Source organism: Pseudopipra pipra, chromosome 3, assembly GCF_036250125.1.
Source record: "Pseudopipra pipra isolate bDixPip1 chromosome 3, bDixPip1.hap1, whole genome shotgun sequence".
Lineage (NCBI taxonomy): Eukaryota > Metazoa > Chordata > Aves > Passeriformes > Pipridae > Pseudopipra > Pseudopipra pipra.
In genome coordinates this window covers 71640650-71667294 of record NC_087551.1, presented here as the reverse complement: position 1 = coordinate 71667294, position 26645 = coordinate 71640650, and the positions used below count along the sequence as shown (strand labels likewise).

Below are 26645 nucleotides of genomic sequence, written 5' to 3'. Positions count from 1 at the left end.
ATGGCATTAATTCAAATGTAAAATGAGGTGTCCAGCCAATTTTTATGAGGTCAGGATAAGGTATTTTAATAATAATAGTTCCTTGTACTTTAAACTCTTCATCTGTACATGATGAAAAATCCATATATCAAAGAAGTTATCAAGGAGTGTAAACACTTCATACATTTCATAAAAGGGCTCTTTGAAGCACATAGACTATCAAACCAAAATTTTCCAAAGCAGCTGCTATGTTGGGTACCTTCATATTGGGGGGTTGACTTGAGACATATTTAAGTTGAAAGGTTCAGTGTATTTAAAGGTACAAAATGGTACCCTGGCATAATGTCTAATAGGAGTTACATTGCATGATTTTTATCTATTTAATGAGAACTTCTATGGAGAAGAGATTCTATTAGTTTCATTTTAAAATACACTTTGACTAAATATTGTCATTTTTCATCCTGCTAAATGGTTTTCAGAGTCATAAGCATAAGGTAATTTTTTTTCTGTCACAAGACTATCACATCAGCTTTTCAAAGCAAGCATGTCAAATATGCAGTTCACTGCAATTGTTTATGAAATTTTGCTTTGGTCAGACTAGTAGTCCAATTTGCAGTTTGTTTACTGTTTTTATGCTTTTATACCTTTACCTCCTCACTTTAGTAACACAGTGCTGAGAATGGTGGCTTTCTGCCTCTTGCCCCGTATGCCTGTGACAGCCTGTATTCTGCTGCACCTGACGTGGGGAAAGTCCTTGAGTTGCTAGCAAAAGGCTTTTAGTTTTCCATTTATAGCCGCATACTATCTGCTTTACTCAATGAAAAGATCTCAAGTTTTGTAAATTTCAAATTACATAACATGTTACTTATATGGAGCTAGAGCTGCTGAAGGACACTTTGGTGTTTTAGTCACTTAAACTAATTCTGAGGCATATGTTCCCTAGACTGAATTAAAACTGCAGATAAGACCTAGGTTTCCTACCTAGTGCAAGCAAACAGTGAGGTGGTCAATATCCTTCATCTGCTGAGCACTTAGAGCTAGCTGACCAGAAACACTGGGCATGGGAGCATATTAGAAATCCCACCTTGCTCTTAAGCTACATAGAATCATAGAATATCATGAGTTGGAAGGGACACACATGGATCATGGCAGTCCATCTTCTGGCCCTGCAGAGGACAGTCCCAAGAATCACATCATGTGCCTGTGACAGCATTGTCCAAACACTTCTTGAACAGTGGCAGGCTTGGTGCTGTGACCACTTCCCTGGGGAGCCTGTTCCAGTGCCCAACCACCCTGTAAGTGAAGAACCTTTTCCTAACCTAACCTAAACCTCCCCTGGCACAGCCTCATGCTGTTCTCTCAGGTCCTGTCACTGGTCACCAGAGAGAAGAAATCAGTGCCTGCCCCTCTGCTTCCCCTCATAAGGAAGTTGTAGAATGTGATGAGGTCTCTCCTCAGTCTCCTCTTCTTCAGGCTGAACAAGTCAAGTGACCTCAGCTGCTCCTTATAAGTCTTCCCTTCTGGTCCCTTCACTATCTTTGTAGCCCTCCTTTAGATGCTTTTTAGAGGCTTTATATCCTTCTTATATTGTGGCACCCAAAACTATACACAGAACTTGAGGTGAGGCCACGTGCAGCATCATGTAGAGATGCCCAGGAAAAGCCAGCTCAGATAGCCAGCACAGAGTAGCCATATCAGTGCTATGTTTGGCAAAGACTGAAAATATATGTGTCTTCTTAGGATTATTTCCTCTTTGTCTCATAATCATTTATTGTAATGCTGCAAGACTTTTTCAAATGTCATATACTTCGAAGACTGTGGAGCTTCTATTGACAGCAATTTTGTGTGAAAGCATTGGAAAGAGATCAAGATTGATTATGCTTAGGAAAGAGCTGATTTCCAGTGATTGACAGCTTAGTCTCTCATACATACACTCTCAGATGTGCAGGAAAAAAAATCCTATTTCCTATCTCTGGTAATTATACATAAATACTTAATCTAAAAGGAAATGGGAAGTGTTACAGTAAATTTTAGATCTAAATTAGGCAATTTCTGTTAAATCTATACTTACCAGGATATGCCATTTAGAGTTAGTGACAGGACACTGTACACTTTCACAAAACAGAAGAGAGACCTACAAATGAAGAAGGAAGCAATCTTGTGAATCAAAACCACTTATGGAACAGATTCTTTATCATTCTGAATTGCATTCAGAATTAAAAAAAGGGAAGGAGTTACATTTATTAGTTGCGGCTTATGGTTTGAGGAGACCTAAAATACTTCCAATCCCCTCTCTTCCCCTCCAAAATGCTTTTGCCATTTATCCTTTATTGCTCAACAGAAAGAGTACTTTTAAGATCCTCTCTCTCTCTTAGAACAAAACACATATAGTATGTGTTTATTTTCACTGTTTACTTTGAACGAGGTAGTCTTGCTGAATCTTTACACTGAGAAGATTATCTAATGATACAGCTCTGACCCAGCAGCAAGACTCAAAATCCTGAAAGTGAAGATGTGAGGCTAACTCATATCAAACTTCCTCACTTTCACTTATATTGAAACACAAAGAGTTACAAGGGCAATAATTTATGTTAATGCTATTTTTTTACATATAATTATATTTCTGGGAGTTTTCCAAGTTCAGGAGAGCTTAAGTATTCTCTCTTTTCTTCACTGTTGAATAATCCTCACTCCTACTTTTGGTGCTAGTTCTTTTCTGCTTTTTCAAGTTCCTTTTTAGGATCATTTTACCATAGGTACCTAGAAAAATACTGGCTTAATATACCAACCCAGGACAGTGAAGAACCAAGGATACCTATATAAATCAATCTCTTTTTAAATAACAGCACAAGTGATTTTTTTTTTTCCTTTGGCCGTCTTAAATGTGGATCAGAAAACAGTAACCAGGTCTGTGAGAACCAACGTGTGTGGTATATTTTTTCCTACTGTTGCATATCTGTGCTCTAGTATTGCATGTTAATTAATGCACGTAAGGCATTTGCCCAACACTAACTTCACAGTTCTTTGCCACAGGTTCTCTGCTTCTGTAGAGGTGCTTACTGAACGACTTGCTGCCAGCCTTCTGCAGTTCTTTCTCCTATCCTCTAATTGAGCCCCTTTCTTAGTTACAATTTGTCTGCCAAATGACTTATCAGTTGGAAAGGCTCAAGTCAGATACTACTTCCTTTTTTTGCTTGTTTTTACCTGAGTGCTGCCAGAAGAAAGAAGGGGTTAAAGCGTGGGAGGATAGCTAAGAAAAAGGGTTTGGTTAGTGACACACAGGGCTGCATCTCACACACCATAGTTTGTTTATTCTTCTGTAAACGGCAGAAAGAATTATCATCATCATCATGGTAAGGCAAACAACACTCTTTTTTTTCTGTTTTTAAACACCAGAAATCTTTAGGTTAATACACAATTACTTTTTTTAAGTCATAAAATTAACTGATCTCCATTAGCTTTATAGAACGTCTCTTTTAACTGACAGATGCTCCTGTTGACAGAAGGGGAGGGGGGAAACATTTTAGTATATGGAAATAACTAGCTCTGGGGAAGAGCAGATGGGAGCAGGCATGCCTTTTCTGACATGCCTGTTCTTTATTATCTCACTAATTTCCTAAATACTCATGTAAGGATCTGTTCAATTTTTATGCTTCTTTGTCTTTCCTGAGCTTTTCCGAAAGATTTCCATTCATTTGATTCTGCATTATTTGTTTCTTTCAATTTTGCTGTTCTTTTTTAATACATACAATATCTAAATGTCTGTGTTTGTCACCTAAGAAATAATATGGGATTTATACTTACTTATTTTTACTTACTTATATTTATCTGTACTTTTTCAGTTAATTATTTCCTTTTAAAAAATTCGTTGAAAATGCAGACTCAGTATTATCGTTAATCTATATGCTGTTGCAAAAATGGTCAATTTTCAGTGTACACTTGAACTAAAAATTTTGTTTTATGGTTAAAAAAATAAATTCAAAGCAGACAGGTCCTGTTTTCTTGAAGACATGAACTGCTTTGCTAAAATGTTGGGACTTAATAGAAAATATATTTTGTGGAAAAATATGACTATTAACAGTCTCACTTTTATAGCCCCTTGGTTATTCAGGTAAATTCCTCAATCTATATAAACGTATTCCCTTCATAGAGAGTTTAGGTAAAGCTGAAATTTTTTAGAACCCAGGTATTGCTGTTTATATCCTCTATATGCATAGCAGGCAAAGAGCTAGGAGAGGCAGGGAGAGAATTCCATGCTAGAGTGGACTTGTTAAATTTAAAGTGTTTCTTTCTCTCACTCTGAAGAGGACACAGTCAACCTGGAATATAATATATTTAAAAGAAATGCTAAAAAAAAAGTTTAAAGAGTATATGCCAAACTCCTGGTGTTCGAAGAAGGCAGTGTGGGAGTTAAAATAACGTAAGTTGTACTTTCTTAATAGTAACCCCTGCTTTTGTGGCTTTGTGAAGGGTCAACATAAACAAGGAAGAAGTATTATAGTGAATTGAAGTAATTCGAGTCTGTTTGACTGTCAGCAAGATAAGTGGTTAATTCAGAAATTGTTTAGGTTAAAATATAACTGTTTTTTTCCCCTCAGTGAATCACCAAAAAAAATTAAGGTCAAATTTTTTTAAGTATATTTTTTCCCATGCTTTTAAAAGATGAACACAAGAAAAAGCAGCAAGCCTTTATTTCCATCTGCAACTCCCTCCCTTCCCGTCCTTCTCCGTGTCCTTCTTCTCTTTCTCTTTCTCTCCGTCAGTAGCTATGGCACTCACCTGTAGGAAAGTGGTATGAAATCCCTCTGTAGGACTTGAAACAGAGACCTGAGTGGGTCCTGTACTTCTCAGACTTTTCTCTCTCTTGCTTTGATTTGTACATTGTTCCTTCCAGTTTTTCTACTAATATTTTTACAGTACATTGTGCCAGCAATAGTCCAGCAATATAAATTTTCCACCTAAGAAAGCCTGGCACTGCTAGTGTTAGATATTTGAGCCTCAGTCTGCAGAATGCTAAAGCCTGAAGAGTAATAGGTAATTTATTTAAATGTTTTTGGCTAATGCACTTTTTGGGATGGCATGTGACTGCTAGAACTCCGAGGCTTTCTGTTTCTCATGATTGGGTGAATTATGATACTGTGATTTAAAGATACTCAAAGTTACTGGCATTCCAGCATGATCTTTTAGGGATCCTACTTTATTAGAATTGTTGAAGATAGAACAGTCTCAGAGGTCTTCATATTACTTGAAATCCAGTTATTTATGACCTTCTAGTGAAGCTCCGACTTACTCTTCACTAACTGGTTTGTTGCTTTTTTCCCCCCTCTGAAGGTGAACATGTGCTAAAAATAAATGTTTAAATTAAAGAACTGTCTACACCAGATATTACCACCTATTAGTTACCACAAAGTTGCTAATGACTAGTAAAAATACTACTTTTTTCTGTAATGTGTGCTCTAAGAAGTGTTTTCATTTATATTCAGCTGACTCAGATGAACTCATCTAAGAAAATAACATCCAATTGATCCCTCAAGACACAGCCCGAAGTTCTGATTCAACAAATCACAGTAGCTCTCTCTCCACTGGAGATCAGCAAAGCACATGTTTAATTACATTGTTAAATTAGGGGTTTGGCTGTGGCAACTTACAATAGCTAATGAGAAAAAACCCCAGCCAAAAACAGAGGAAATATTTTAATGCTAACATAAACAGATATGAATATAAATACAAACAAGATTTACATTTCTTGGTTAAGAGGGCGGCATTTTGCTTTCAGATTAGACCACGGCTTTAAGGATTCATGCAATGTGGTTGAAACAAGGTTCCTCCACGCTGTCCAAGTAATGGATAGGCAAGTCCTCTAGTTTTTTCTGTTGCCAATGCCTTTGATCAGGGATTTCTCAAATAGCTAATATCTCAGCAGTAAGAATGCTCAAGCCGAGAACACTTGAAGAAGCCTGATCTGCAGAGCAAGGATACAGAATTCTTGCCTTCTGAAATCAAACATTTCTGTGCGGTGCTCTGGAAGTCAAGCATTCTTGTTCTGTGCTCTGTCAGGCTGGGCCCCACTTTGCAGTCTCTTGAGAAGCTCGGTCTCTGTGCCCTCTTGCACTGGCAATACTGGCTCACCTGCATTTATCTGAGTTAAAATACAAGCTCTTCAGGGCAAGTACCCAGCCTTTCATGTGTTTGGAAAGAGCTGTATATAATTAAGGTACTTTGTATGAAGAAATTACTTCAAAACAGTTTACATAGGGCAGCTATTTTATGATCAAGAAAAAATCTTTAGCCTTGTTCCCTGAGGAAACAAGGCTTATGTGACTGGACTGGCTGGCTGTCCCTCCTCACTTCCAACACCTTTTGAACTTGTTGGACAGTTTAAACTATATTTGAAAGGGGTAGACGTCTCGAAGATAATTAAGTTCCCATGGACTTTATGAAAATCAGGGGCTGGGAATAGAGAAAGTCAGATCCATAGTTCAAATAACTAATTTTTCCAAGTGTAATCTTGCAAACCCAAAAACTTGACTGCAAGTGTAATAATGGCTGTCAGGCTGATAATGTAATCCCAACTACTTTAGAAGGCTGACAGCTATTTCACACTCAACTATTAATATGGTTAGATATAAATATATATAAATAGATTGACACCATAATGAAGTTAAATTTCCCCTATTTTGGTGTTTCATGAGTTTTTAATATGAACAATATAGACAGCATCCTCACACTTGTAGTTATTATAATTTTTCAGACAAATTAGCGTCACTCATTCCTTATTGGCTTATATTAAGTGTAAAAATTTCATATTTTTGCCTTTTTTTAACTAGCAGTCTTCATTATTGTGTTATCCTTTCCCTATAATGAGTTAGGACTGGCAATAGATACATAGAATAAGAAATTAGATAGTAATTGGACTGGATTACTCATGATTTTTGCATCTGATAGAGAAATTTATAGTTGGTTTTGTTATCACTAAAGCACTTTACTTGTCTGAGCTATATGAACTTAATGCAGCCCTCAATGTTGCTCTTTACTTGTTTTGGTTCTACTCCTTGAAAGAAGTTATCAAAGGGATGGAAAAAACAGACATCAAGCTTTCTCATTTACAAATTATTTCACTATCTCAAAAAAAAAAAATCCCCAACAGCCCAAAAACTTAATCTCAAGGTCATGATCATAGACTTGCCTATTTGAAGGCTGCTGATGGAAGAGTGCTATGTGTGAGGACGCAGCACTTAGTTGGTAGTATATTTGCATATCATCAGTTGAATGAGTAACACTGTTTAAGAAACATAGACAAAGACAAGGGTTCCCATGGATTTCTGTTTGGTTGCAGTATGATAAGCCAGCTCTACTTATTCCCCAATTCAGGTTTTTCTGTGTTTTTCACGTTTTTTAGTATTTATTGTGTGCTTAGGCAAGCCTCCCTGGCATTAAGTAGGCCCTGTAGGGGTCTCCTAAGCCAAGACCTTATTTCACAACTCATGTTTGGGGGAGTTTTAGAACAGGGGTCAAACGTTAGTCTATTGATGAAGCAAAAAGAACTAACTTAACGCTTTTTCATCCAGAGGAGGAAGTGACTGTGTAAAAAAAGGTTCTTATTTTCTTCAGTAGCCGGAGGGCCAGACACACCACAAGCCGGGCTGCCCGGCCAGCTGCAGGCAGCTTGACCCGATGTCTCCCCCGCCTCCGCACTGGGCCCTTTAGAAGCACCGAAGTGAGACTTGCATGGTCCTTCCTGTTGAAGCTGTTCCACTTCATATAAGTAATTAAGCGTTAATTAGAAGAGGACTAGTTGAGCATTCATTAAACATTAAATACTAATTGAGCGCCTGGGGAGAGCGCCGGCACCATTTGGCCGCGGAGTCATTCTCACGCCGCCCCAGCCGGGGACAGGGACAGCCGCCGCGGCCCCCTGCAGTCGTTTCCCCGGCCCGCGGGCGGTGTGCCCGGGGCAGGCGGCGGGGACAGGCAGGCACAGACGGCAGGCACAGACGGCAGGCAGCCGCGCCCGCCGCGGCGAGGTGGAAAATGGGGGTTCATCTCCTTGCAGGGCTTTGAACCCAGATCTCTCACGAGGGCCCCGGCGGCCGGGCGGTGCCGGCCCCAGAACTACCTGGGGCTGGAAGGAGCCACGCCAGCTCCCGGAGCTCGGCACCTTCGAGAGTCTGGGTCGGGGGGCGGCCGGATCGCCGCCACCCCAGACGCCCCTCTGCTCCGCATCCGTCGCAGGAGGCGGCGGCGACACCGCGCCCGCAGCCACCGTGCCGGGAGGGGGTAAACCGGTGCTCTTGGGCCGCGCTGTCCCTTCCCCAAGCACTGTCCGTGTCCCGGCCCAGGCGCTGGCTCACGCCGGGCAGCCCGCACTGCAGCCCGCCGGGGCGGCGGCAGCGCGAACCGCCCGCCTCCGCCCCTCGGTGCTTTTCCTTCAACATCAAAGGGCGTCGGTTTTGCCCGGGGCGGCGTTTTGCCCTCAATAACAAGGCGGCAGCCGCAGCGCGGGCTGCTGGGGCACGTACGGGGCGCGGCGCCCACTCGCGCCCCGCCGCCCCCTCGACGGCCTCGCCCGTGGCCGAGGGCGCCCGCGTTTCCCGCTGCTCCGCAGCCCTCGCTGGGGGCCGGTCCAGCGCCACCACCCCTCCCTCCGCGGCCGAGGGAGGTGGCCAGGCCAGGTAGAGCCGCTGCCGGCGGCCGGGGCGGTGGCGGGGGCGGGCCGGGGCGGGGCGGAGCGGAGCGCACAGACGGCCGGCGCCGGGGCAGCCGCGCGGGTAGCGGCGGGGGTCGTCGAACCGAGCCGGGCTGGGCGGTGAGTATCGGGCCGTCGGTGGGATTCCTCGCTCGGCGGGGAGGGGAGGTGAGGCAAGGCGCCCGCACCTGCGGAGCCGGGCGAGGATGCGGCGCGGCCAGGGCCGGGTAAAGTCCTCCGTGGTTCCTGCCTCCCGCTTGTCCCGTCGCGGGACGGGGAAGGACGGCGGCGTCCTCGGGAGGCTTCGCCCTCCTGGTAACGCGCGGGCCAGGCGTCGTGACTCCTGCGGCTGGGTGATGCCAGGCTAGTGCTCCGCAGCCGCACTTGCGGGCAAGAAAACTGGGGCTGCGCGGAGGGCGCGGGGACTTCAGCACCAGCCGGCCTTCGCTCGGCCCCGGGGGCACGCCGGGCAGTGCCAGGCGGTCTCGGCGTCTGCAGCAAGAAACAAGTGTGAAACGCGCCGAAGCAGCCTCGGTGCTGTCGAGGGGACCCGCTCTCCTCGGGAGATCTGGTCCGCCAGCGTAGAAAATACTCGCGGTGTTTTGAAACAGACGTCTCAAAACAAGTATTCATCGTACCGGCATGTAAAAAGGGCTAGTATATTAAAATATAAATATGCATGTGTACTCGGCGATGCTGTTGCGTGTTTCCTGTTTACCATGTTAATTAGAAGTTGTAAGGCAAAACTTCACCACGAGTAATCCAGGGCAGTATTTGACCCAGTAATGCTCCTTGGATGATGCAGTGGCTTTTATAGTTCTGGGTTTTCTAGCCCAAAACACAATCAAGTATTTATTGAACTTCATTAATGAGAAATATATGAATTGTAATACAATTTATGCCTTTGAAACTATTCTTTGCTAGCACAAGTGTCAAAACTGACTCAGCCGGTATGGAGAGGAAAGCTAAACTTCCCGCTCTTGTTTTTTTAAGGAAAATTTTGACCAAGCGGAATTGACCAAAAAGATACTGGTCTTGCAGACGCCAGGATGCTTTTCTGTATTATTTTGGGTGACTTTAAGTAATTGTGAAAAAGTTTGAGATTTGAGGCATATAGTGCTGCTATCATAAGGCAAGATGAGTTTATTTGTAAACAAACCCAGGCAAAAAGATGCAGAAAGATCTTGAAATTTTAATTGTTTTTCAAGCATTTTGTTTTTCTTGTTCTTTTTTGAGAGCTGGTATTGTTCAGCAAGCTGTTTTGTTTCCACTACTGTGTCCTTTTAATTTATAGGTGGTGCTAATACAAACAAATATATTATAGAAACAGTTTTGACATTAACCAAATGTTTGTTTGTTTGTTTTTATAGTCCACCTCACACCTTCCAGATTCTTCCAGAGAAGAGAATAAAAAGAAACCAGTTTTGGAAAGACTTGGAAATTTGTTTGGTACAGGGAAAAGGAAAAACGTCAAAAGTTCATTAGAACACACTTCACATCATAGAGGGGAGAGGTCAGTTTCTCCTCACAGAGCGCAGCCAATATACTGTAGGCACCTAAAGGAAGGACATGAAGCTCCTCAAGTACACAGCCAAGTGAGAAACGTAAGTGCTGTTTCTGAGGCACAGGAATATAATTTCAGTGGGGAAGTAAGACCGCTGTATCACGATACCATTTCAGAATGGAGTAGTAGGGGAGTCTCTTCTGACAGTGAGTGGTCAGCAGATTGGAGCGGTAGCAGTGAAACTATTAAAAACTCCTTCTGCGAGAGTAACCTGAATGTGGAAACCCTGGGACTGGAGAAAGAGTCTGTCACAGATATAAATAATTCCACAACTCCAGATTTCATAAAGAGCTTGAGAAATTTGTCTAGTGAAGACTTGGAAAAGAGTATCTTAAGCCACAAGCAGCTTGTGAACACGTGGGTGTCTGAGGAGCCTGGGCATGCAAAACCAAAGGATTTGCCATACGAGTTGGAATCTGCAGCCAGTGAACACCCGTATTCTGCTAGAGTGTTAACAGTTGATATCTATCTAAGAAAAACAGACGAGCTCCTTAATGAACCCGTGACTCTTCAATCAGAAGAAAATTGTAGTGATTTGGACACAATGGATAAAAAATCTGCTAGTAAAAGATCTGGAAAAAGGAGAAAGTCTCAGTCATCTAATGACATTCCAAATGGAGAGAGAAACCAGACTGAGACTACTGCAAGAGAAGAATCTGGTTTTGAGGATGATATCTCTTCTGAGGTGTTTTCAGACAAGATAATAAACTCTGAAAGAAAAGTGAGGTCTCCTCAACAGACTCCTGAAAGGAGTTCCTCTTCATCAGGTAATAATCAGGACCTGAAAGTTGGATCTGCTCACAAAGGGGCATCTAAAGGTGAAACTGACAAAGGCAAGCAGCAGGTCTCAAACACAACCTCTGCAAGGAGAAGATCATATAAAAAGAATCAGTCAGATGCTGTACCCATTTCCCCTACTGGTTTGAAGGGTCAGGTAAAAGATTACTCTTCAAAAAGGCAACCTTTAGCATTGCCAGAGAATAACCCAGTGACAAAAAGAACTTCGGTGGAAAAAGGAGCTATTCCTGTGGCTTTTGGGGAAGACAGCTTGGAGTGTCCCAAAGTTACTGTGGCTGCTAAGACAGAAGACAATGCCTTGGTGTTCGCTGAAGGCAGAAATGAGACCAAGGCTGTAAAGCATGGTAATGGTTCGGATGGAAGAACTTTCTTGCATACTGATGGGATTAAAAATGGAGACCTGTGTCTGTCAGCTGAGAGACAGACAAATTTGGATTTAGACAACTCGAAGCTGAAGAGTTTGGATGCTGCCAGAACAGTCATGACAAAGATTAGCCTGTAAGTAGCAAACTAGCTTACCTTGTCCCTGTAGCTGTAATTTTGGTTGCATCTGTGTTTAGAATTCTATAGAAACTCTAGCTATATGTCTGTTGCCTATCTGGATTCTTTTCAGTTAAGAACTGCCTCTAAAAAAAACCCCCTTAATTAGAGCTACCACTTAACAAGCACTGTAATTTACATGAATTAGAAAAATAATTCATTGTTCCATTTTTTACATGGCTAGGGAATGTCTCTGTCAATTCCATTATATGGAATGATTTAATGTACATAAAAGCTACTTTGTCATCATTGTTGCTCAGATTAGCTTGTCTGTCTTTGACCTTAATGTCATTTTGCTGTCTGTAACCAGCTTAGTATGTGATTTGAAGATTTCATGTGTGAAAGTCTTTGAATAAGGAATGCGTTAAATTGTTCTTCGAAACAGCCTAAATTCTGCTATTATTTTATGAAGAAACGTAGGATGCAATGTAGAACTTAGTTGTTCAAATGATATGATAAATCATACTCCAGAAATTTGAATACATATGGTTACTTTCTGAAGTATTTGCAGGATGAATCATATAAATTTTTATGCATGTGAATAACATCAGGTATTCGCAGAATTATGCATCTATTAATTTGCAGGTTTTTGTTTTACACTTGAAGAAATTGTCATCTGTCGAACAGAGGTGATCAGTGTTTTCCTTAAGATTATAAAGAAGTGGATGTTTTTATAAATTTTACTGTAATCACTAGAATAAGCCCAGTGACTGATTTTCTGGATTCTGTTACATTCTCATCCACAGGGATTGATTTTATTACATTATTCGTTTCCATTGTTTGGTTGTCATGACTATATACTGTGTGTGGTTGCACTCCTTATTCTAGTACATTCATTTATAGGTGTCAGAGTACATTGAATCCTGTAGGCCCACCAGAGGCACCTTGAGTGTTCATAACTGTCAAAGGGATGTGAAGGTTCAACATAATGGTTAAAGACACACATCTGTTTCCAATTATGCTTCCCACATCTGAGAAGCATTAGGAGCTTCACAGTTTGTAATACTCCGTATCTGACTTGATAATTTGTAACTAAATGTAAAACTCCCTGTACTGAAAGTTGAACTGTGCCATTTTTGTACATGGTGATGCTTTGCTCTCTGACAGTATAGGTAACAAATCTTAAACTCTGAAGTTGTACCTTCACAGCTTCAGAGGAAAGGTAGCTTTCATGTTGTTCTCTTTGTGTCATTGTCATTAGTGATGACAGTGTGTGTGTGTGACACTGTGTCTTGGCCTTATCTGCAGCTATAGGAACTTTAGCCCTGGGTGGGGACTGCTGTGTTGCCTGTAAGGTTCCTGATGCGTCTGGTGGCCATCACTGCATGGTACCACAGCATTTCTTCAGCCAAGCAGAATTATGTGCTCATATTACCTGGTATAATTTGTAGTCATTCATCAGAACATGTGAACTATAAATCTGGATGTGGATTAAGATGCTGTAAAATGGGAAAGGAAAAGATGGTGCCATTACTTGAAGAAGGTGTGGTTTTATTCTCTAGTTATTGCTTTGAATGAGAGAACGGATAACTTGTCCATTTTCAAAGGTTAAAAATTTATTGTTAGGTAGTTCACGTGAATCCCTTTCAGGTTGAAAAATACTCATTTACACACAGACTCATTTGGTTCCTATAAGATAGATTTATTTTTTTTAATGATCCAAGTAGTTTTCCCTCAAAAGTGCACAAAGTCTCTTACTAATGACATTGTGCCAATTCTAGGAATTAAGTTTGTTTAGAAACAATTTTAAAACAGGTCAGTTCCTTCAGTCACCTCCAGAAGTGTGCATTCCCTGTAATGACAGCATTTTCTGTCTTTTTTTACTTTTATGTATGTGTACTGGATAACTTGAAAGTCACAGGATACTTCACTTCTAGCTGTTAAAAGGGAAACGAATTAGATTTGAAACTAAACTGAGGTTGATGGTACATCTTAATCAGCAAACAAAACCTCAGGCAGTAGTTACTTTGATATGCTTAGTGGAAAATTTGGTTTCATTTGTTGTATTTTATGTTCAGACATGGTTTTGCAGTTGCCTTTACATTTATGCCCACTTGTTGAATTATTCTGCTCTTTTCACATGCCATTTTTCTTTGCTCACTTCAGTCTGATGTTTTGGCTTCAGTGTTTTTTGGCACCAGTTACATGCTTGATGTGTGACTCACCTTCCATTTATGACTGTATTGGGAGAGGTCTAACTGCTTGCTTCCACAGTTTAGCTGCAAGGTCTAGCCAAAGAGAAGGACACTGGTATTTCTCTTGTGCCTGCTTGTTCCTGGCATTGCAGATCAGGAATGGGGAGTAGGAATCAGCCACACTGGCCTGTTTCTCAGAAAGTATTTGCAATGTTAAGTGAATCCATCTTCCATCTTTCAGTGCTTTCACCCCATAGTAAATGGGAGGCTTAAAGGATACTCAAACATCATCTCCTTTTAAACAAGCTTAGAAACTCAGTTCTTGCAACAAGATGCATCTTTTGACTATACTTAAAATCAGTATTTCTTAGTGTGGAAAATGGTTGAAAAGATTAGTAAGAGGAAGCCAGTTGTACTGGACGGAGCTCCAGGGTTGAGCTTTCTATTGCTTTTTGGTTGTACTAGTTTGGCTGCTGCTGTGCAAAAATACTGCAGAATATCAAAATGTTGAAGTGGTTGTTTCTGCATAAATTTGCAAAGCTTGACACTATACCTTTGAGGGGTTAGCTGTTCATTTAAAATAGGTTTTAGGTGTGGCTGATAAGTATCACTGTTAACCATTAAACTTGCTTGTGTCAGGGCATACAGGGAGACACAGATTTTATGGAGAAGATATGCGTTGTTAAGTTGAAATAAATACATGTAGTAGTGCAAGTGACAGGCTGACAAAAGGGTGGTATGGGAATGAGTTTATTAAGGTAATTAGGCTGTTAGTGATTCCTCTTAAAAATACAGGTAGAAGAAGAGGACGGAGGAGGGATGGATCGCTTGAGGAAGAGAAAGGAGTGATCACAGTTTTTGGGTTGTTCATGTTAACTCACTTGAATCTCATTTTTCTTTCTTGGGCTAAAAAACTGCCTGAGAGCTCAGTGAACAGAGTTTGTGTAGGTAAAAAAAAAAAAAAAGAAGAAAGCACTTCAATACCAGAATCATCTATTGATTGGTAGACCATTTGAGGCCCTAGAGATCATTGCTGCAAGCAGTTTCTGCCGGTTCTCCCACCGCTGTGTCCCCAGATTCCTTTTTGGAGAACAGGTCTCCCTTTGAGGTGATGGGGGGTCCTTGACACTCCTTATATCTGACTGATAAATTTTGAAGACATCTGCCCTGCATCTTCACAGCTCTTCATACTGTTTCTGCAGTAGGAAATGATACGAACAAACGATTTTTCCTGGTTGTAGGTATTCAGAAGAAGGAGGCTTGAAACCCTCAGCTGTGTATCATCAGCCTTCTGCCATACTGTGTGCTGTGTACTTGTACATGCTTCTTTAGCCACTCTGATGGAGAAGTTTTCTAAGGGTTTCAGAATTCAATTTTTGTAAAATAAAGTTTAAACTATTAGCTAACTTTACCTGAAGGAAGTGAAAGAGTTCCTCACATGTGGTGTTTCCTTAGCCACACCACATGTGATGCAGTGACTGGGGACAGTTAACCTTTTCTCACAGCACTAATGAGGCCAGAAGATGTCTTTCACTCAGTTTAAGGTTGCAGTGTAAGTGTAAAGGCTGCAAAGAATCTAGGCAGATGTCTTCAAAATTCATTGGAGAGGTATATGCAAATATTAACCAACTCATTATCACCTTAATGAATTGGGATTTGTTTTCTAAACTCTGTAGGGAATTGCATGCATATAATTTATTCTGCCTATTCACTGTTAAATTTTAATGTCTGTCAGTCATAAGTAGTTAAGTTCTCTGCCTCAATTGCAGATGCTGTAGGCTGCTGTATTTTCTGTTTTACTGAACATTAAAGAACTAAGTACATGTTTGAAATGTATTCTCCCTATTTAGTGTCTATGTGTTTTCATTTGTATAGTTACTCCTTTTTTAGTTGATTCCTTTTGAGATACCAAAATTTAAACTATAATTGTATTATAATGCTACATTTTATTGTTCTGAAATATGGTACAAGTCTGTTCAAGATTAACTAAGCATGTCACTTTGTATTACTTTTCTTCCTGTAGTCCAGCCAAACCGAAGAATATAGAGCTGAATTTTAAAACACCTACAAATCAAGACAGTTTAGAAAATGAGCAGGATACTCTTGAAAAACCAGTTAATAAAACTAACAGCAACATTGCCAACAAAATTTCCTTATTTGAAAATAAATGTGCTAACCAGAGCCAGAGGCCTACTGACATCCCTGCTTCAAAAAATAGTACTGTACCAAGCACATTTGTTGGCAGAGCAAAGCTGAAATTTGGAAAACAAGCTAAAGAAAATGAACAACCTGATAAAATGTTAAATAAGCAAAGCAGTCGCCAAAAGTTATTTGAGAATGGCACACTAGAGAAAGAAAGCACTGCGGAGTTAAAAGGCAAAAACGAAGAAGGTTTGGCCTCTTATGAGGATATTGGGAAACCAGCAGAACTTAAAGTAAAAGCTGCAATATCCCTTTTTAACCAAGGCAGCAAAAGTGATGCTAGTAGTGTCTCTCTGAAGCAAACAGAATCAGAATTAACCACAGGAAAAAAAGAAAGCTCACCTTTTAAACTGTCCTTGCACTCACCCATTAAAAGTGAAAATGCTCAAGATACTTTCTACCAAAGAAATTACACAAGCTCAGAATTCCACAGAAATGAAGAAAAGATACTGCCAAACACAGAGGTTTTATCACCTTGCAATAATGATAAATATCCTCTACCATCTCATCAGGTTTCTAGATCAGAATTTAAGAAGATGGAAAATGGAGATAAAAAGGCAAAGCCAGGAGATTTGAATTTTGCAGCACTGCGGTATGATGACAGCAATCAAGAAAGTATATTGGTATCAGAGCACAATGTCAATACAGAAAAGAGCCCAGACAAAGCCTGTAACGGATCTGCTGAAGACGATAGCATTTTTGATTCTCCATCTGACATGAAGAAGTTTGCCGAAACAATAAAAAACTTGGAAAGCTCAGTTTGTTTACCCCAGAAAAAGAAGAGGTCAAAGCTTCCAAAGTCCCCAGCACCCCACTTTGCAATGCCTCCCATTCATGAAGACAACTTAGAGAAAGTATTTGATCCTAGTGTATTTACTTTTGGTTTGGGATTGAGAAGGGAAAAAACACAGGATCTATTACCGGCCCAGCAAATGAAAATGCAAAGCCTGGAAACAATAGCCAGAGTCAGGCCCAAGCGTGCATCAACAGAGCAAAGTATCATATTCAAAGCTCTGCAGTCATGTAGAGAGGAACCTGTCTTTACTCATGAGATAAATGGAAAAGAGAACATTGATGGCACAGATGGTGAAATTAAGAGATCACGACTTGAAAAAAGCTCCCTCTTCTCAAGCTTGCTGTCTTCTACACCTAAAGACAAGTTTTTTAATCCCTCTGTCACCTCAGTAAATAATGCTACAACAGCTTTTGCAACTGACTCATCAGGGATGCCTCCTTTACAAGTGGATGCTTCCGGGCCATTTGGCATGGCTCAAATATCTGAGGTAATAAAGAACATTCCAGAAATGAAACAATGTTTGTCTACCTGCTGAATGACTGTTAATTTTGATTTTGCAATTCAGTCTCTTTCAGATATAAAGTTTCCAAATTTTGTGGAGAAATACATGCAAGCAGATAGTGCAAAAAAAGAACTAAGCTTACCAATGCCCAGCTATGGCAACCCTGAGAAAAGTTTTTCCAGCTGGCTAGGGACAAGCCGATATGAATCAAATGTCCCCCCTGGTTTATTAGATGTGGATGTAAGTATTGTGCTGTTTAAAGTCTGCCTGCAAAGTTATCCATAGAGGTGCACTTAGGTGTGGTACCAGTTTCATCTGATGGGCTAAGGCATGAAAATGAGATGGCATCTGTTAACATGATTAAGGTTCTTCATGGTGCCCTTACTTTGAGACTTTGCAAAAATGAATTGAAAGCGTATGTCTGAATATGTCTTCATCCTTGATTTTGTATTACAGTGAAACAAATCTCGTGCTAGCTTTATTTTTTTATTGTTAATTAGTAGAATGCTTTCTGTGAACTTCAGGAAATGTCTGTTGACAGTAATCTCTCTCCTCTTCCAGCAAGACATTGAGCCGTTGAACTGTTAAATAAGCAACAGAGCAGAGTTTTTTATTTTTGTTCTCTGTTGTTTTTCCCAATATTCTCATGCATTTGATAGAAACATATATATTCTTTAAGAATACTTTAAGAACTGGATAGTAGTGATTATTGAAAGTGCTGCTATGGTGGAGGGCTATCCCTTGGTCTCATTACAAGCATCTGATCCTCATGAGTGAAGACAGACCTACATTTTCCCTTGGAAGCAACTTTAATGTGGAATATCTTTGTATTTTCTGTTTTAAAAATTATGAATTAATGTCCTGTAGTATCTTCTGTTCCTGGTAATCTGAGCCCTTATTGTCACCCAAGAGGAAAACTATAATCAAATCTAAGAACTGTGGGAAGAAATATGTTCTCTGAAGTTTAATAGCCACATGAATGTGACCTGTGGAATAGAAGCAGTGTGTAAAAGTTCGAGAGATACTTTGCAAAGCTAATGGTTATGTGCTGTAATGGTTCTACTAAAAGGAGTGAGGTAGCAGAAATAGCTCCCCTCTTCTTCTTCGCTTTGCAGGAGGAAATCATCCATGGTACCTTGCAGTTTTGAGAATGTAGATTTTTCTCTCATGGGAAGTTTTTTAATTAGTGCGGGGATGAAAATTAGGGGGTGAAAATTGCAGTGGTGTAGATTTATGCTGGCAGTTAAACAAGCTTTCTTACTCTGATGCTCCTGCTTGGATTTAAAAACTTGAATTTAAAGCTAAATGACTAGTTTTGTTTTGTTTTTTTGCTGCTTAAAATGTTGTTCTTGGGTGAGTTTCAATTTTGCAGTGGAGTGTGGAGGCCTGATATGGCAATGGAGTGTGTATGCACCTAAGACTGCACTTGAGAGAATCCCTTTAGGCTCCAAAGGGTTTCTGGAGTTCTGTGGCACTGTTGCTGACTCTGAATTGTCTTCATCAAGTTATACAGGAACCAAAAATGTTTATATGATGTATACCTACTGTGCATCTTCCACTGACTAAGAAAATGATGATGCAGTGGCTAGTGGGTAATGTGAAGGAAAGAGTAAGGGCAGCCCAAAACAATGGCTTTGGTGTTCCTTAAAACACAGGGCAAGTTTTAACTGGAATTGAAGCACGGGCTAAAAAACCAGTCATGCTTCAATGTGTCTTCAGTGTGTCTACAGAAATCTGATGGTGGTTAAGAACTCTGTCCTGAGACCACTGCCTGCTCTGTGTGTTAACTAATATGATCTCATTAATTCCTTGCATGTGTTGCTGGTTATCTTAGGCTGCCACTGATTTAGGGACATAATCTGTTTCTGTCCTTTTGTTTGTTTCTGTTCCTAGAAGAGTGAGACTCTGTCCTGGAAAGAGCACTCCTGTCCTTGCTAGGAAGCCAAATGCGTCATTGCAGTGCTCGCTTTATTTAAGATGCCGTGATGCAACCACAGCTTTCCCATATATTTTATATCATATAACTTACTGCTGACTTCAGCATTATTTTAAATTTTGTATAACTCAATGTGTTTTATTTGTTCTGAATCTTTTTAAGTTTATCACTTGTTGTACAGCCTCATGCTTTTTGAGGGAACTTACCTTGGTACGAGCTGTTAGTCACAAAACTGATTATGCTAGTTAGCTCATACATATATATGCCATCATGCCCCCTCAGTCTTTTCATATATTCCTTCAAAATTATTTCATGCTTTATGGCTTGACGGTTTTAAACATTTAAGATTTCATTTATATCTTTATCATTGTAGAACATGTACTTTTATCAATGCCAGTTTTTAAAGTAGTCTCATGGTATGAAAGTTCTGGAATATATAGGAAGCTGATCCAGAAGGATTTGAGGCTAGTTAACTTCAGTGAGATGATAATTCAAAGTTTAAAAAGTGTGTAAATTTATATATTTATATAGCAGAGATACTGCTCTTCAAGAGGAAGAAGAGATGGAAGCAATAAGTAGGTATAACTGAAATGTTAGTAGCTTTTTACTATTCAGACTAGTTTTTCTTTTGGTCTACTAGCCTTATTTTTTTATAGCTGAGCATCTTTATTGAATATCTTTCTGGTTTTGTTTGTTTTTTTGGTGATTTTTCTCTCCCCACTGCCTATTAGACACTTTCAAGAAATGGACAAAGTAAAATCAATCCCAGACCTGGCAAGGTAAGATCAATCTTAATATTTATACTGTTCCTTTCTATACTTAAAGCATAGGAAGATAGAACTATATATTGTTGCTGTGTGTTTTTCTGTTTGTTTGTTTTTTTAAACACAGCTGGTGATATACTGTGACTCAGACTGTCAAAAAACTAGTATTGAAGTTTTCCATGATGTTCTGGATTGCAGTTCTTGGGTTCTGTCACCAACAATTTTTATTAAAGTCATCAGAGGATGGTAAGAGATGAATTTTTGCTCTTTATCATTGGTCTGTCTAAAAACGTTTTGATACAGAGGTGGCATGTAATTCACATTAAGTCTGCCTTGTAAATGGCAATGTAACATCAACACCTGTGAGCAAGAAATATGGCATTTTACCTCTGCAAGAGGAAGTTCTGGGCTGGGAAACCTATTTCGCTGACTAATTGAATGAGTGTTACCATCTCGAGGGGTGCAAGATTTCACCAGGCATAGGTGTGGGATGAAATAACAGCTGCTGTCCGGCTATGCTGGTCTTTGACTCCTCTGCCCATTAGGGGTTCTTGCATAGTATTTGGATTGGGCTAAAAGGCTAGCAGATAAGTTTAATGCCAGATAAGTTTAACATGATTAATTTCATGTCCAAAGGAAAAAGATGGTGCTGTAGAGATAACTGACCGTTTTTCTGAGAAATCCAGAGGGATTTTGCTCTAAAAGCTACATTGCCTAAGAGTAATTCAAAACAAGTTCGTCTTCGACTTTCTTCATAGCATCAGCAGAATGGCCTTTAGTAGTGTGGCTAGCATGGCAAGTTATGTTGTGGCCAGGCTATTATGCAGTCAAATAGCAGGTTCTCAAAAGTAATGATCTGATAGTAAGCTGCAGAAATGCTAGCTGCAGTAGGAGGTACTGGGAAGCATACTGATTGCTGTTTAACTTCAGAAAACTGGAATGAAAGCCTTTTGATCTGTGTAGACCAGGTTGTATTTTCCAGCATGGACTAGAGGGACTGGGCTTGTCTTCCCCCCCCCCCTTCAGTTGAGAACATAAAGGAGGGGTTTGTATTTGCAGATGGATAAAGTTTTTGTCTAGTTATATCTTCCAACCTGGTGTTAAAAATGAAGTTTGTACTTTTGTGCACTTGTGTACTTGAAACTGTACTTGAGCAGTCTTTGGCACATCTACACCAGCCACTCTGGAACTCCAGGCTGTTGTTCACAGGATCCAAGTAGTTTGTCTGTTTATACATGATGCAGCATCTTGCAGTGTCAGTGTTTTCTGACCTACAAATTGGTTCTGATTAGTATCTCATACAGAAGTCTGGTATTCATAGACAGTGGTCTTTAGTGCCCAAAATCACCAGTTTAAAAAGATGGAGGAGTTTTTGATGAAATTACAATTCAGCAGTAGACATCTTTGTTTTTATCATTGCTTTTAAAAGTATCAGAGACTGGGAATGACTTGCATCAGCAGTGTTGGGCAAATAAGCTGTACTGGGGAAATGGTAAGGGACTGGAAATAGTACTTCTTATTAAAGGATTTGTTAAATAGGAGCATGATTTTTGCAAATCACACTTGATAAACCACCATTAAAAATCAGAATTTTTTATTTTAAGCTGGATACTCTACGAGAAACCAAATTTTGAAGGCCCCTCTATTCCATTGGAAGAAGGAGAGCTGGAACTCCCTGATATTTGGGGTGCAGGTACTTCTGAAGAACAAAATGACTGCAAATCTGTAAAGCCTGCAGTGATTGGTTCAATAAGACATGTTGTTAAGGCAAGTAATATAGGTAAAGAAAATTTTGTATGGATCTTAAGTGATGTCTTATACTGATACTGATACAAAGTGTGATTGGTGTCTTAGGTCACAAGTGTAATGTGAGTTACAAATGCATGAAACAACTTTCCATGTTGAATTTCTTGTTTAATCACAAAATGCATGTGGGGGCTTTTGCACAATGGGAATTATGGTAACATCCACTGGAAAGATAGGGCAGGAAACTGTGTTTTATTGGAATAGCTACATACAGCATATGCTTTGTACCCTGATCAGGCACAAGAAAAGCATTGCAGAAAACCATCAATAATTCTGTACTTGTATGTGGCTTCCCCCCCTCCCAATATAAACCAAGCTTATACTCAGTACAAACTTCAGGGTCAAACACCAAACCTTTGTTGATACTCAAGAAATAGCCCTGTATGTGCAGACTTACCAGTGAGTTTCACACGTGGTGGAACACCTTTCTGCATGCACTTTTAACCTACCATTAAGCAGTTACTTATGCAGGTTGCCAAAACAAGCATGAGCTATAAAGTTATTTGACTAGGAAAGGAAAAAGGAGGACTATATATTGCTTGTAACTACAATTCTTGTTTAAATTGAAGTTCTCTTCGAGGATAGCTTGCTTAGTGTTATCTTAGGATTTAATTTGCTGGGGGAGATGTTAACTGATGAAAGAAGATGCATTCCTGCCTAGATGGCAGAAAGTAAACAATGTAAATGCTGATTAGAGATTGACTGACTGTCTTGGTCCAAACAGAGACAGGCAAACTGGCTTAGCTATACTTTTATTATAGGTATCTAATAGCAGTAGTAATTGACGAGGGGGAAAACAATTTAAAATAAGCAGGTGTTTCAAAACTGATTAAGTTATCCACAATAATTACAGAACTCACAGCACAGATTAAGTGATTATGGCAATCTTCATTTTTCAGGATTACAGGGTTTGCCGAATTGATTTGTATACAGAGCCTGAAGGGTTAGGAATCGTGACTTCCTTTTTTGATGACACTGAAGAAACTGGGGTGTTTGGCACCACTCAGAAGACTTGTTCTATTAAAGTACATTGGGGCATGTAAGTACGTAGTTCTCTATGAATGTGTAATGCTATGAAAGGAATTTGTTTTAAACCATTGGTTACACCTGTCAGACATACAAGCAGGCTATATTTATTCTAGTCCTATATTTTGGTAGTATTTTGTTGACAGTAGCATTAGTGCATAAGTGTAATGCTTCACTCTTGGAGAGGCTGACCTCTTAGAATGTTTTGTTAGTTTTTATTCTGTTTGCATGTAGTAAATACCAAATAACCCCTGTGTATTTGCAGCAAAGGAATGAGTTTGCCTCTCTTGCTCTTTCTCATTCAGGCACACTTACCATAACTGTTATGATAAGATCACATTTCCTACTTTCTTTCTTCTGAACTTGAAATCATCATACTAAAAGAAGAAAAATATTTAAGTCCTTCTGTTAAGAAATAAGGCTTAATGCTTTACAGAGTCGACATATGACATTCCTGTATTTCACAGGGCATTTTCATCCGTGTTTTTATCGTGATGTTTAGGACATGTATTATGTCACCTGAAAATATCTCACCATATGAGTTAGGAGGGTAATGTCATGAACCAAGAAAGCTTTTACAAGAAAGGAGACCTCTAAGGAACAATGCAGGTGCTGTACTAATGTTAGTTGTGATGACTTATTAAACAAACTTGTAAATCATTATGGAAGATATGCCTCAAAGTGGTACTGGTGGTATGCAGAAGAAGGAGGCTGTTTTCAGAAGAAGTGAGACTAGAACCACTTTCCATGATGTTGGGTCCTCCTGAACAGGGTCTATAGACTCGGTTGTTGCCTGATAGCCATGTTCTGTTTGGGCACTGATAGCACTTGCTGCAGATGGTCTAACTATCAAAAACTGCCCAGCTAAAGACAGGTGTTACATACCATTGCAAAGATGTATTCAAATATGCCACATGATATATAGGACATTTTAGTTGTTAACAAAGGGTATTTTATCTAATTAAATAGTTACGCCTTGATTTCTGGAAAAAAAAATGAAGCGTTTTGGTATATAGGCAAATTTTAAGATGTCCAAGTAGTTGGTTCTCTGACAGGAAGTTATTTCTGGTGAACTGCAAGCTTAATCCAAATTACGTGTCTCCCAAGAATAATGAAATCAGATGTGTTATTTGGAGGTTGATTATTAATTCACTTCATCAACCTCTCAACTTTATTCCTGTCTCTCACTTAAAAGCTATCTGTGAGTGGTAAAATTAAAAAAAATTTTGAAAGGACGCAGAGCCTACGCACATCTCTGACTTGTCTGTCTTTTGCATCAGTGTGACAGCATTTTTTGTACTAAATCAGTGTAAACCTTTGTAGTCTTAATCTCTCTTTGTTGCATTTGGATCGCTCGAGGGAAAGCACCAGAAAGCAAAGTAGGTTATTTTTCAACTATCTTTCTCAGATGTCTGTTCATTAGTCCAGTTTAGAAAGAAGTCACTTGCATGAGAAAGTCTGTAAATTGCTGCTGCTTTTTTGCATGTTGCAGGGTTTTGGTTTGGGGTTTTTTTTCCTTTAGTTTATAGGCATGGCAAGTTCACTGTATTGGCCATGAGGGAGGCTCTGATTCTGAGTCACCTTGCCATGTGGGTGTGGTTGTATCTTCTTAAAGTTTCCCAGTGTTCATGCTTAATTGCTGTTTGTTAAAAGCTGCCAACAAAAATGAGTCAATGCACCTTTATCTTCTGACTGTACTCTTCCTTGGTCTTTCATGTGTTTCTGTTCTTGGAGTGAAGTTAGAATCATAGAATCATTTAGGCTGGAAAAGAGCTTTTAAAATGATTGAGTCCAACCATTAACCCAGCATTGCCAAGTCCAGCATTAAACCATGTCCCTAAAGGCCATATCTATACATTTTTTAAATATCTCCAGGGATGTTGATTCCACCACTCCCCTGGGCAGCCCGTTCCAATGCTTGACAGCCCTTTCAGTGAATAATTTTTTCCTAATATCCAGTCTAAACCTCCCCTGGTGCAACTTGTGGTCATTTCCTCTTGTCCAATCCCTTTTTACTTGTGAGAAGAGGCCAACCCCCACCTGGTTACAATCTCCTTTCAGGTAGTTGTAGAGAGAGGTGAGATCTCCCCAGAGTCTCCTTTTCTCCACACTAGACAACCCCAGTTCCCTCAGCCACTCCTCAAAAGACTTGTGACCAGCCACAAGTTGAGGGCTCGCTGAGCAGTGTGAATACAGGGCACACAATATACCAAATGTTCAGCTACAGACAGTAGTAAAACTGAAGCACCTTGTTTGTTTCTTGGAACTGTGTATCTGCAACAAAACTATACCAACCTGTGCAAGTTTACATCAGGTTGGAATTTGTCTTTTAAGCATGATAAAGTGATGGCTTATTTTAATATCTTTTTGGTATCACCAGATTTATACATTATGATCCTTACATGAATTAAAGGGTTGGCTGCATAAAGTGTTCCTTTTTATGTGTGTTTTACACTGTTCCATGCTGTACTTCTCAGAGATCAGTAAATTTAAATTGAAGAAATACTTTGACATCCTTATGCAGAGATCAGCACTATGATTCTTTGTTTCCAGCAAGTGATTACTGGCTAAAATTTTCTTGAAAAAGCTTTGAAACACTACTCTTGCTGTCCCTATCAGGAATTCTGGAAGTTATGTCATTCAAAGCAGATTTGTTAGCAGATACAAACTGTAAGGAAGTAGATTTCTAAGGAGTTGTCAGGTTTTTCTGTGTATTAGTAAATAACATAAGTTTAGAATTTTTTCCTGCATAGATTTGTTATCAAATCCAAAGTCTAGGTTAGTAAAGTTCTTTAAGTTCTTGCAAATTGCTTCTGCATTTTAAAAGTGTTCTAAAAATAATAGAATAACCCTAAATCTTGATATTTCAACCTAAAACATGGGTTACCTTCAGATAAAACAGAGTCAAATTTTTAACTGTTCGTTGTGCTGGTTTGTTTTGGGATTTTTTGCCTGTTCAAACAAAACATGTGTTGGTTCCTGCACAGGCAGAGAAGTTTGTCAGTATGCCAGCTTGTAATTGGCAATTTTGATGGTAAAGAAACAAAGTTTTGTTACAGATACGATGATGTCTTTCCTAAAGTAAGCATATTGTCTTATTCTTTACTGTTCAGAAATGCTTTGGGGTTTTTATCTTTTGCGTTTCTCCCTCTACCCCCTCTACTTTAGATGGCTTCTTTATGAAGAACCTGGTTTCCAGGGAGTCCCTCTAATGTTGGAGCCTGGTGAATATCCTAATTTAGCATTTTGGGAGAAGAAGGAAGCCTACATTAGGTCAATGAGGCCCTTGAAAATGGTAAATTATTGTTCTTACTTGCAAGTTAAATGACCTATGTTTACGTGTTAGAAATAATGTATTAATGTGGCTAGATTTTTCAAGATTTGCATAAATGTAACTCTTTAAAAACCCCAAAATTTTTAGTCTATAAAATTCTTGAACGTTCAACATTTGATTGCATCCGTTTCTGCCATTAATCTGCTTCTTATTTTTGCTTCTGCTCTTCAAGGAAGATTTATCTTAATCCTGCCTTCTTGTAAAGAATCGATGACTCTTAGAGATGCCTATAAATTGTCTACGTATAGGCAGCTTATTTTTTTTCTTCTTTTTTTTTTTTTTTTTTCTTTTGCAGGGTGGTCGCAAAGTTGAATTCAGTGGAGAGCCAAAGGTAAAAGTCAGCGTTTGAGTGTCCAAAGCTATTTTACAACACATGAACTGCAAAAACCATGTACGGGTAGATAAGTATGTCTTGATTGTGTACCAGCTACCGATGGCTTAGTGGCTAGTCCCTTTGTGTGTGACCACACCATGAAATTGCAATTTCTGTCAGGTTTATGCACCCATCGCATACATATATGACAGTATTAACAGCAGTCTGGATAATGCAGATTGGTAATGAATATTCAAGCCCCCA

General features: G+C 39.7%; 2 protein-coding genes across 4 annotated transcripts in view; one reads left to right on the top strand and one right to left on the bottom strand.

Annotated features, from left to right (window-relative positions):
* The window catches only part of RTN4IP1 (reticulon 4 interacting protein 1), an 82289-nt gene that overhangs the window by 5347 nt on the left and 50297 nt on the right, over positions 1–26645 (bottom strand). For all 3 annotated transcript variants that reach the window (XM_064649848.1, XM_064649850.1, XM_064649849.1), the window contains exon 9: positions 2051–2113. In XM_064649848.1, coding sequence (XP_064505918.1) covers positions 2051–2113 — 63 coding nt within the window. The remainder of the gene's footprint in view (positions 1–2050; positions 2114–26645) is intronic.
* Positions 3315–26645, top strand: part of CRYBG1 (crystallin beta-gamma domain containing 1) — a 48368-nt gene continuing 25037 nt past the window's right edge. The window contains exons 1-10 of the mRNA XM_064649846.1: positions 3315–3332; positions 10036–11525; positions 15726–17187; positions 17266–17442; positions 19870–19917; positions 20030–20148; positions 21507–21669; positions 22608–22747; positions 25903–26029; positions 26364–26399. Coding sequence (XP_064505916.1) covers positions 3330–3332; positions 10036–11525; positions 15726–17187; positions 17266–17442; positions 19870–19917; positions 20030–20148; positions 21507–21669; positions 22608–22747; positions 25903–26029; positions 26364–26399 — 3765 coding nt within the window. The 5' untranslated portion in view covers positions 3315–3329. The remainder of the gene's footprint in view (positions 3333–10035; positions 11526–15725; positions 17188–17265; positions 17443–19869; positions 19918–20029; positions 20149–21506; positions 21670–22607; positions 22748–25902; positions 26030–26363; positions 26400–26645) is intronic.